The sequence below is a fragment of the Mustela nivalis genome (genome assembly GCF_964662115.1).
Source record: "Mustela nivalis genome assembly, chromosome: 15".
Taxonomy (NCBI): domain Eukaryota; kingdom Metazoa; phylum Chordata; class Mammalia; order Carnivora; family Mustelidae; genus Mustela; species Mustela nivalis.
The window spans coordinates 7,422,722-7,435,224 of NC_139034.1; the positions used below are offsets into that span (position 1 = coordinate 7,422,722).

Consider the following 12,503-nt stretch of genomic DNA (forward strand, 5'->3'; position numbering starts at 1 on the left):
CATGATCTCAGGGTTATAGGACTGAGCCCCAAGTGGGTCTCCATGCTCAGCTTGGAGTCTGCTTAAGATTCTCTCTCCCTGGAGCACCTGGGTGGCTCAGTGGGTTAAAGCCTCTAACTTCGGCTCATGCCATGGTCTCAGGGTCCTGGGATCGAGCCCCGCATCGTGCTCTCTGCTCGGCGGGGAGCCTGCTTCCTCCTCTCTCTCCACCTGCCTCCCTGCCTACTTGTGATCTCTCTCTCTCTCTCTGTCAAATAAATAGATTTTGGAAAAAGAAAAAAAAAAAAAGATTCTCTCTCCCCCTCTGCTCCTCCACCAACTGGTATGTGGATGTGCACACCCGCATGCTCTTGTTCTCTAAAAAAATAAATACAATCTTTAAAAATAAATAAATAGGGGCACCTGGGTGGCTCAGTTGGTTAAGTGTCTACCTTCAGCTCAGGTCATGATCCCAGGGTCCTGGGATCGAGTCCCACATCGAGCTCCTTGCTCAGCAGGGAGCCTGCTTCTCCCTCTGTCTCTGCCACTCCTACTGCTTGTGCTCTCTCTCTCAAGTAAATAAATAAAATCTTTAAAAATAAAGAAACACGGCGCCTGGGTGGCTCAGTGGGTTAAGCTGCTGCCTTCAGCTCAGGTCATGATCTCAGGGTCCTGGGATTGAGCCCCACATCGGGCTCTCTGCTCAGTGGGGAGCCTGCTACCTCCTCTCTATCTCTACCTGCCTCTCTGCCTACTTGTAATCTCTCTCTGTCAAATAAATAAATAAAATCTTTAAAAAAAAATAAAGAAACAAATAAATATAATATAAATACATAATATAAATATAAAACATAAATAAATACATAAATAAATAAAATAAAAGAACTTCATCCATGGCATATTTCAACACTACCACAAATTTCTGAATCTATATGGCATGACTAGGGACTGGGTCCCTTTCCTAGTGACCTAATTCAGCCAATGGGGCTATTCTGTGACTTGGTGGGAAAACCAGCCAAGAATACGCTGAATTCACGTGCCTATCTCTTTATCAGGGAACACTGTCCACAGTGTAAGTACTAAATCACATTTTTAAACTTAAACAATTGTGGAATCCTTCAACTGATCATTATTCTTACCAAGAAACTTACCACTAGGTGGCAGAAGTATGAAGTTAACAAGGTGATTTTTCTAGTGTTTCATAAAGGAAGAGCATCCAAGCATTTTCCCACCCTTTTTCCAAAGTAATATAAAATAGGTTCTAAATTTTAAAATTATTCTCGCAAACTGCATCGTAACATTTATTTTAAATATCATAATATACACAGATTTCAACCTTTTTTATATTCAACACTAACTATTCAACTAGCTTTAAACATAGAAGTAGAATCATACTATCAATGAATTAAGTAAAAAATAATACACTGTACATTAAGATATATTGATACTGAAAATTAAATTTATTTTATGCTATATAAGATGGACAAAAACGTATTTATTTATTTTTTAAAAGATTTTATTTATTTTTTTGACAGACAGAGACAAAGTAAGAGAGGGAACATAAGCAGGGGGAAGTGGGAGAGGGAGAAGCAGGCTTCCTGCTGAGGGAAGAGCCTGACATAGGACTCAATCCCAGGACCCCGGGGATCATGACATCAGCAGAAGGCTGACACTTAATAACCGAGCCACCCAGGCACCCAAAAAACTGCTTTTTAAATCATAAAGTTTGGAGTTCTGGCATTTTGTAATTTCTTTTTCTGTTTATTTGTTTCATTGTGCTTGTATTTTGTTTCTAAATGTCAAGAAAAGGTTTCATATTCTATTTTACTGTATCATATATACATTTTACTTCTCTGCAAGTAACCCTAAGATTACCAATATGTAAAATGCAAATTGGGGAAAATCATCATTATATTTTTCTTTATGACATTTACTTTAAAAGCACAAGAGGAAGCCTGATATGCTTGATAAGAATTTTGAAGAAATAAACGTAAATTCAAAATGTGATAAACATCTTGAAGCAAATTTTTAAAATTATCTATATACACATGTGCACTCCTGATGACCTGTGCCCTGATTTCTATCTTTGGTGATCCCCTGTAGGTAAAAATTAAATTATATATGATTAAATTATTTATAACTATATATAATTATGTTATACTTTACAAATATATGGGCAAAACTATATAATGATCAAAATAATTCTGAGAAGTTAGAAACTACCTCTTGCATATGTTCATTTAATATGTACTGAGGAAGAAAATATTTCAATGATGATTTTTTATTGATTTTATTAAGCAGAAAATAATATCTCCATGTTTTGTATAAAGACCCTCTAGACCTATACAAAACTTTTGTTTGGGACCTGGGGGCTGGGGTGGGGGTGGTTCTAAACCATCTGTGGGTCAGGCTGGGTGTTTAGTAGAAGAAATGCTTCATCTTATCATCCAGGGAAGGAGTGAAGCCCAGCCTGGTTCAGGCTTTGGCCAATTACATAGAGCATAGCTAACAGAATTGGAACTCCTTCCCAAAGCTGGCAATGAGTCCAGTGTCCTTACAACTGTTAGATAAGGCTTCTTTGGAAATATGCAAGTGAGCAAATGGTCATCAATATACAAGACCTCTAGAAGACATGCTGGCCCTGAGGTCTCTGTACAAACTTACATCCACAAAAAGTGAGGCAGCCTCACTTTTTTGGCTGCCCAGAGACACATCAGGATAATTTAGATCTCCTGAGAGTCATCTGCAACAGGCTTTCTATTTTCAAAGACTCTGCAAAGCAAAGGTCAAAGCAGACAGTACACAGGCTATCCTGGCTTCCATGTTTGCAAAAGCTGCTGTGTAATCAATCATTCATCTACACGCATTAAAATAAAACCAAGGTCCTCTCCAGGGATCAGTGGGAAGAAAGAGTTGCTAGGGGATTATTTTCTATGGCAAGCACCAATTTATACCTGTAAAATAGTCTAGAAATATACATGAAGAATAATTTGCAATATATACACATGAATGAATTTCCTCATCTTTGAGCTCTGTAATGTACTGGATGCATTTAGAAATAAGTGAAAATTATACAGTAAGGTGAAGTTGTCTGGATGCTTGACAGGATATGAAAAGAACATTGCTCCTGGAGCCCTGACAGTTATTAGTTGATCTGATTCATGAGATGCTTATGTTCTACTCTAAAAATAAGTACAATAACCATCATAAAAATTTCTTTGAACCATTGTCACTCAGAGGTTGACAGGTATCAAACTGCATGTTTCAAATTCATTCCTAGAAAATAAAAGATTTAGAACATATAATGGTATCTTAACACAAGGAATCTCATTTATATGTAGTCTGTTGGAAGGATACAAAAACAATTTAAAATACAGAGAAGAAAGCTATGGGTAATTTAATTAAAAAACAAAAGTTTCAAAAAAATTTTTGAGAGCCCCTATTAGCTGCATAGAGTGGAAGAGAGGTCTCTATCAACTCCCCTCCAACCCCAACCCAGCACGTGGTGGGTCCTCTATAAATACCCTTTGAAGGAATGGTGTGGCAAGCGCCATCTCAAGGGATCTGGAATACTAGCAATTCATTTCAAAAGAGATAAAGACAGAGATGACAGAAACTTGACCGGAATAATCGTGAGGGCAGTCCAATTAGCACGGGGCTGCCTGCGTCTCCAGGAGGTGAAGGAAAGAGGATAAATGCCAGGGGACGGGGACACAGACACACACACACCCAGTGTAAGGGCAACCTCCAGGAGCGATGAAAGGTGAGAGCTGGGACAGGTGCCCCCTCCGCAGCAGGTCACCTACAGGAGGTCCCTGCTCTGTCCTTACCTCCTCCCTCCTTTCTTCTGCACCCGACGCCAGGTGGGGGCTCAGCTGAGGGTGGCTGCCGGTGCTGTCCTCACGGCCTTTGTCACATGCGGCTTGCACAGAATCCCGGGAGGTCACAGGCCCCTCTGCCCTTTCTTCACTGTCCACTGAGCTGAGGGACAGCGCGCTGAGGCTGTTGGGACACGCGGCACTTCCCGCGCCGGGGCTGTGGGGGCTAGGGGGCTTGGGCGTGGTAGGCCTGGGAGGGATGAGCGGCTGCTCGGCTTCGAACGTCAACTGGCCTCCAGCTCGGCGTTCCTCGGAGTCCTGGGCAACCGGACTCGACGAGGCGCTGGCGGCGCAAGGACGGGCACTCTCTGCCGCCCAGGAGCCTGGGGCTTCCAGAGGAAAGACGGCGGTGTCCACGTCCACCCGGGGGCTCGGGGCCCCGGGCGAGCCGCAGCCGGAGCCGGCGTGCACGCCCGCGCACCTCCTCCACTCGCGCTCCGCGCTGCTGGACACGCGGCGGGAGTAAGCGTCGTGCAGCCGGCTGTGCACCTGCAGCCTCTGGCTCGCCTCGCCCGGCGAGGGCGCCCCGCTCCTGGGGCTCTCTTTCCTCCAGGCCGCGTCCGTGGCGCTGCTCACAAACCTCAGGACGCGGTCAAAGTCCTTGGCCCGCAGTGGGCTCTTCCAGCGCTTCGTCCTCCTCTCGGAGCCACCGAACTTCTCCGAGTCGGCTGATGAACTGCTTAGCGTCCGTCGGGGCGCGGGCTTTTCCTGCGCCCCCTTGAGGTCCATGAGATTCGAGGTGGACTTCCGCTTGAAGGAGCTCTTCTTCAGAAAGTTCAAGTTATCCGTGCTCTTGCTTTTCCTGTAGATGATGCTGTTGTTCTCGGAGTCTTTCACGAGGATCTCACACACGGTGGGCTCCTGGGGGCAGGGGGCCAGCGGCCGGACATGGTTCTGGGACCCTGGATGCTTGTCACCATCCAGGAGGCTGATGCGGCCCAGGCCATAGGCACGGCGGATGCTTCGGGACCGATGGGTGCTCCTCTGGAAGGCATCATCAGCCTCCTCGGGGTCGGAGCAGTCCGACACGCCCCCTGGCCCTGCCTTCGGGGCATCCCTTGCTGGTCCCGAGTTGGGGCACCTGCTGGTTTGCATTCCGATTGCAGCACCGTTTGAGATGGGTTTCCCCGGGTCACGTTCTGGAGGGTCTTCCCTTGGCACATCTGACCCCTCTCGGTTCTGAATTCCTTGAAGGACGGAGGACTTCAATTTTTTGAAAGATCCCATTTTCCGAAAGGAGGCAAGGGCATTCCAGGTAGAGGAATTTCCCATCAAGACCATGGAGCGGGGCCTCTCCGGGTTGGTGCCAGTCCTCTTCCTGCTCACAGAGAAGAGGCGCATGAGCTTAGCAGGGCTGAGTCTGGCCTCCTGGGCTTCTGCCTCCCCGCAGTAGCTGCTGCTGCATCCTCCATTCTGACACGCCGGGTAAGTCACCATTTTGGGGTCTTTGGGATCAGAGACAGAACACGGGATTGCAGCAAGTTGCCCGTGGCCATTCTGGGCTGTTGTCATGTTCTCGGGACTGTGAGTCCGTGGCCACAAGGCAGTAGGTTTCAAACCCACCTGCACATCCGTGTCCACAGGCCCCGGATGCAGACCTTCATCTCCCAGGCTGCTGCCAGCCTGGCTTTCACACCTGCTGTGCACATCAGGCTCTTCACTGGTGGCCACTGCCTGCAACAGAAAATTAAAAACAGGGATTTACTTATTTTCCCCCCCAGCAGAACTTCTAGGAACGGTGGCTTATTTGGTTTAAGAATTACGAAAACAAAAGAAGCATGCCTTGTGACAGGGCTGATCAGTTCAAAACTATTTTAAAATAAAAATTTACCTTTCCTAATTCATTTCACAATGAATTAAAGGGAAGAATGCAAATATAGATGCCTTTAAAAAAAAAAGATAATTATGGGTTATGCATTCAACGTAAAGGTAAATTCTCGAACCCACTGAGAGTTAGTTAACACTTTTGGAAAAATTGCTGGGATAAGGGTACCTGGGTGGCTCGGTTGGTTAAGCGACTGCCTTTGTTTCAGGTCATGATCCTGGAGTCCCGGGATCGAGTCTCGCATCAGGCTCCCTGCTTGGCAGGGAGTCTGCCTCTCCCTCTGACCCTCCCCCTTCTTACGTGCTCTCTCTCTCTTTCTCTCTCTCACGCACACACTCTCTCAAATAAATAAATAAAATCTTTTTTAAAAAATAGCTGGAATGAAAAATTGCTAGAATGAGGCCAAGGCATTGTTGAACATTGGACTTCTCTTTATTTGAAGTAGAAGAAATTTTTGATTATCAAATAAAGACAGACACCAACAACTATTTCAAAATGCGTCACAGTGAAATATCAAACCATATTAAATTTAATTTAATACAGCTAATAGGCAGATTGAGTACTGTGTGTGCAAGGAGCTGTAGTAGAGACCAAGATGCTCTCAGCTGCCTACTGTCTATAAAACACCCAAACTCTACTGAAAGACAAAGTGATACAGGGACACATGAGTGGAAGGGACAAACTGCGGTTGCATGAGGTCTGGCTTTGTGAAGGAAACTGCATTAGTGAGGGCTCTCTGTCAGCAGGATTCTTACTGGCTGGGGAATGGACAGGGATAAGGTTATAAGTATTAGAAATTCAGACGCAAAAATTCAAATTAAACAAAAGTTGCACTTTCTTTTCTCCTCCTCCATGCCCTGAAGCCCACCATATACCTGCGGTCCATGCTCTCTCCCCCAAGTGAAGATGTAGTGCTCTTTACCCTTTGCCCTTCAGGCCAAGACCTGCTCAGCATGCATCGGCCAGCTTAAATGTCAGTCCCTCTGTTCTTAATGAATGATTAGTCAATGAAGGAAGGTAGGAAGGAGTGTGATAATTATCATAAAGGACTACCACTCCCTAAGTGCTTATTACTACGTGTCAGGCCCCTGTACTAAGTGTTTGAAAAATGACGTGCCACTGACTATTCATACAAACCTGCAAGATTTTCATTTTACAGATTACCATTTTACAGATAATCAGATGGGCACTTGGGCAGCAGGTGTTGGGGTTCCTGCAGCTCTCCCTTCCAAAGCTTATGCTCCTCTCCACTACTTCAAATTAATAAACAAAGAGAGCCAGAACCCCAAGTGTGTGACACCAAATTCAGTGCCTTATGACATAACCCCAACTCAAGTCAAATCCCAGATGCCCTTATGCCAGTCAAAGCCACTATTCCAAAGGCAGTATTAAAGACAAAAGAGGAAAAGGAGGAGAAAGTTGCATAAAAACCTTAAGGTTAGGGGCACCTGGGTGGCTCAGTGGGTTAAAGCCTCTGCCTTCAGCTCAGGTCATTATCCCGGGGTCCTGGGATAGAGCCCAGCATCAGGCTCTCTGCTCAGCAGGGAGCGTGCTTCCTCCTCTCTCTCTGCCTGCCTCTCTGCCTACTTGTGATCTCTGTCTGTCAAATACATAAATAAAAATCTTTTAAGAAAACAAAAACAACCTTAAGGTTAGGTCCCAATTTAGCTCAGTGCTCTCAAGCGCTGGAGAAAATGTGACCTCACACAAAGAGGTCTCATCTGCTTCTACTCTCCAAATTCTCTGGTTGTTCATTTTTATTTACTCCTACATCAAATTAAGGAATTCCCAGGGAGTCAGAGTCACACAAAGGGCTGATTCCATCTAGGACCAGGAAAACTACACAGATTCAGACCCCTGTAGTCTTTCTGATGATTTACCCAATTCCATTACTCAGGAGCCTAATGAGGCTACCACATGCCCTCTGCAGTTTAATGTTCTCATGGAGAAATCAGGAAGCCCGAAGAGCTGTGGGCATGAGCCACAGAAGCAGAAATTTGAATCATCCCAGCATTGAGGTTGGAGGTAAATCTCTAACCAGTTGCAAAATGAGTCTAAAACTGAGTACCACCTGTCCACCCTCCCTGTCTGGGAGAGACACGGGGCTGTGATTGTATCAACTTCTCACAATCTTGAAACGAAGCAGATAGTTTATACAAATATCAAGTCCAGTCACGGGCACTGACCGATAGCATTTTACATAATAATAATAGCTTTTATATGACTTACACTGCATACAGAGGAGCAGACATGACCGTTCTCTTGTCATCTGACTGGACGGAGACAATTTACAGATACTAAAGCTAGAGGGCGCTACAGGACTTTTTATAACCAAGGATGGAAAAAATGTGTCAGGGGCCCTGAGGTCTCAAGGGGTCCTAGCAGTACTTGATTTTAATGCTGGGTAGATTGAGAATGTTCTATAACAGGCATGGGGGCAGGCCTACATTTTAAACTCAGTACCATCCACATGAATCTTGAGTTAAGTCATTTCAGTAATGTGTGCTCCAGTGCCACCTATAAAAGATTAGGTATCAACATTTATGTATATGGCATATTAACCAATCAATTAATTTATGAACCTCTTAGGTATAAAGATCTGTGTAAGCCCCACGATAAACCCAAGAGAGTGACAAGGTGATAAACTGTTCTAGATGGGAACTTGGCATGAGCAAAGGAAGATCCAGGAACCTAATTTGATTAGGAGGCAATAAACTTGGGTGACCAGCTGTCCCAGTTGGCCCACTGGTTAGGTATTTTATAGGACATGAGACTCTCAGAGATGAATCCAGAGAAGCTCTTGCCAGACTGGGATGGCTGGTCACCCTACATTAGGTAGAACAATATAATTCGAAAGATGGCACAGTGTCATGTGGTAGTAGAATTAAGATGAAAACAGGTTTAGAAAAGAGGCCATCTCTTTAGTCTAACAATTTGAGACTGCCCATAGGTGTCATCTTCTTTGGGAATCTCTTCCTGATCCTCCTAAAATTAATTAAGACCCCTTACTCTGTGGATTATGGGCATCTCACCAAATTGCTTGGCCAAGACATATTTATAATGATAGGTTTATATGGCTACCTTCAGAATAAGACTGTGAACTCTTTGAGAGTAAGAATGCTATGCAACACTTATATTATTTATCTTGATGTAAAATTGTATCAGTTATCCTGCCTTGTCAATGTCTGTCCCAACAAAACAATTCATCAACAATACCACCATATTTATCCAGTTTAAAGATGCTTAAATTTTATAACACTAAAAAGTCTAAGTATTTACTAAAACTTAAGTTTTAAGATACAGATCTAGTAAAATATACACAGACTTGATTTCTGATTGGGGCAACATGTTTTTTTTAAAAGTCCAGTGACTTACTATTTTGTTCATGCAGCTGAACAACATGATTGTTGTATGCTGCTTGGAATGAAACTGAAAATCACGGAAAAAGGCTTTTCCTGGAATTTCCGAGAAACATACCAAGTAGCATTATTTAGAACTAATACTTTGACCTCTATTAACTAACAAGGGTTGCGATTCAATCAGTGGTTTTGTAGCAAGTCTTGTAAATTGTGGGAGCTCTGCCAGAGAGATTTATGAACAGAACTACAAGGAAGATTTTTAGATGGGAATATTGTGAAATCCATTGTCTACGAGCTGGATTCTGGGGTGTATGAACTTTAGAATAGAACATTTCTTTTCACTTGTAATGAGAATTCTTTGAAAACAACTATGACCAATAATTTTTTAAATAAGAACTTATACTTGAATTTGAAATTCAGAAATACATATCAGGTTAAATGTACACACAAGAGGGGTTTTATAATCTGTTCATGTAAATTATAGAAAATGTGACATTGGAGGAAAATATATTGAAATCTGAAAGTATAAAGCTTCCAAATCACAGTGCTTTAGAATACTGCCTTAAGGAACATCTAACCCCTGTTTGTAAAGATTGGGGCACTGGAACCCAGGAGGTCTGAGAGACATACTCACTGTCAGCCACCAGTGGTGAAAGCACAATGGGGCCGGGAATCAGAGGGACCAACCAGGTTTGGGCCCCAGCAGTGCCACAAACTGGCCAAAAACCTGCTGGTCACCCTAGACCTCTACCTTTCCTTCCAGATCCCATTGGCCACCAAGTCGAAGAGATTCTCCTCCAGATCGCACCAGTCTGTGCTCAGTGTGGCTGCCATGGCCTTATTTCCGATCTGTCGTGCCTTCCAGCTGCCTTAGCCTCCTGAAGAACATCCTCTCGCCTCCAAGTCCGGCCAGCGTCCTTCCCAAACACTGCCAGTGGAGTTCTGCCACTTCATCTAGCGTCACTGGCCGCCATCTCTGAACTCGAGAGGATGTCAGATCTCAGCCTAGCGTACAGTACCTCTCACTCAGGCCGTACGGAATTATTTACTGGGAGAGTTTCTCATACTGCTGTGCTTTGGGTTATTTCCTTGTCTGCTCTCAGAGACTTCCTCCAGCCATTTTTGTCTCTCTGTATTGTAGGGAAACACATTCCGGGGCTCCTCTGACAAAGGGCTTCTGGCTAAGTTGGTCAGTGGGAAGCACTGGTGGGAGATGATGCGTGTGGGAGAAGACGGACACCAGGACACTGTGTGCACTACCGAAGGGGCGTCTTCCCCTCTCCCTCCAGCCGATGGTGGGACTACCTTCCTGTTGTTGTTCATCTGAGTTCCTCACTCTCTCCTCTTCTGTTTCAAGTCTGTATAAACATAATCCCTATTTTAGATTCTCTTTGTCTGAAATATCTGAAGATGTTTCTCGATTCCTGACTGATAAATATGTGCTTTGCCTAATAACTTTCATTAATTCACATCAACTTTTCCCCAAGAGGAACTCTTTGCTTCCTATCCAGTTCAAAGGCCCCTTCTCTGGGGGCTCTCTTACACATCGCTCCATTTACGCATTTACCATACTGCTCTGTAATGCTAGTTTCACAGTCTCCTTTCTCTGCTAAACTCTGAAAAGTTCTATTAAGTCCCAAACCAGGTCTTACTTAACTCTGTGTTCTCAGCATCCAGTCAGTTATTGAATGAATGACTACCACTTCTTTGGCATGGTGCGTCACATATATATGCGGGGCTGTGTCATTCTTAGCTGTGAGGGCTGTCCTAAGCATTCTAGAAAGCTAGCAGCATTCCCAGCCACCACCTTCAGTGATACTATTGGGAAAAAGAAATAGAATGTGAAAGAAAGCTCTGAACACCAGGAAGTGCTATCAGTCAGTTTCAGAATGGTTTCTTGGAAACTACTGAAATTTATCATTTTTAATCATAAAACAGTCTTCTATGTATGTACTGTTTGATGATACTGATAAAAGAAAATCTTTAAAATGATAATATTGATAGCAGCTAGTTTGCTGTGGTAGAAATGCTCAACTTAATCTCTATGTTCCATTACTTTAATGGTATCTAATTTTATAGGTGTTTTTTATACATTCAGTGAAAAAGAAAATATCATAGGAATGTAAATCCTGACATGTTAATCGCTACATATAGTTTTTAACTATTAATACAGATATTTCATTTTAATATGCAATCATATTTATCTGAAGTTTATCAATCTGAATGCTCACATTACATAAATTATATATCTGAGTTAATAGGACAATGAAGAATTTTATAAACATTTCATAACACACTTAAAGTGTTTTCTAATATTAATGTTGAAATGTATATTTGGGTAACATATACTTCCATCTATCTGTCTCAATATTAATCATCAAAATTTGAATAAAAATGTCCGAAGAGGGTCCTAAAGTAACTATGATTATTAGGAAAGCGATTTTCTTCTGTAAAATTACATTTTCTGTTTAAAAATATAAAATGTTTCTTCTATAAAATATGTCTTTGAAATATTTAATGCAACCTACACTTTAGTATTTTCCCTACTCTTAGTTCAAAGAAACTATTTCAACTTACTAAGTGTAAAACAAAAGGGAATTAACATAAATATTAAGCTGGTACAACTCTTTATAAATCTCTTTACCCAGGAAATTACAGGTAAATGCATTCATACTTGGGTAGAGTAAGAATCTCTATTTCACACCATTTTCTATTTCATACCATAAATCAGATATATATTTTTTGTGTAATCTGAGTACCCAAACTCTTAACTTTTATAATTTAAACTAGATGGGTGTGTTAAAAAAAAAAAATCACATATGTGTAGCTAAGACATTCTGATAAATATTAATTTCAAATATTTGACAATAATAAATGCCTAACTTTATTACAATTATATAGATTTTATTGTTACAGTTTAGGGATTGATAAAAAGAAAATACTGAGTCTTTCTCATATGCTGAACTTCCCCTTTTGATTTTCCCTCTTTCTCTTCCTGTTCAGGCCTTTTCCTTCTATTATTCATTCCAATAGCTTTCCCAGAGCCTTACTGAAATCAAGACCCTGAGCAGAAGCTGGAAATTCTAGCACCCCACATTTTATGAACAGGCTGTACTCTAAAAGTACAACAGACAATCTGGTTCCCTCACAGGCTCTGTTCATCAAACTTTATTTATCTAATAATATGGCCACTACTGAATTTAACCATAATTTATAACATTTCCATAGGAAAATGTACCTAAGATTCAATTGTGGGTTCTAGATCCAGAGAGGAATTTGCTTCCCACCCCCCAATTCTCACAGTCCTTAATATAAGACACTCTCTCTCTCCTGTGCAACACCATGTACCCCGTCTGTCAAAGGACGAATATCCCATGCCCACATATCTGGTATCCCTGGGTCTCTTCTGTTGAAGAACTGGGGAAAGATACCTCAAAAAAGCTTTGGCTTCATTTAAATATC

The 12,503-nt window shown here is 42.5% G+C and overlaps 1 protein-coding gene across 9 annotated transcripts in view; it reads right to left on the reverse strand.

The window, feature by feature from the left end:
* Positions 1-12,503, reverse strand: part of SPATA13 (spermatogenesis associated 13) — a 342,569-nt gene that overhangs the window by 80,456 nt on the left and 249,610 nt on the right. For all 9 annotated transcript variants that reach the window (XR_014303092.1, XR_014303093.1, XM_082700184.1 and 6 more), the window contains one exon: positions 3,810-5,531. Coding sequence is in view for 7 of the 9 variants with exons in the window: in XM_082700184.1 (XP_082556310.1) it covers positions 3,810-5,531 (1,722 nt within the window). In the remaining 2 variants the exon portion in view is untranslated. Of the gene's footprint in view, positions 1-3,809; positions 5,532-12,503 lie in introns of those variants that run through there.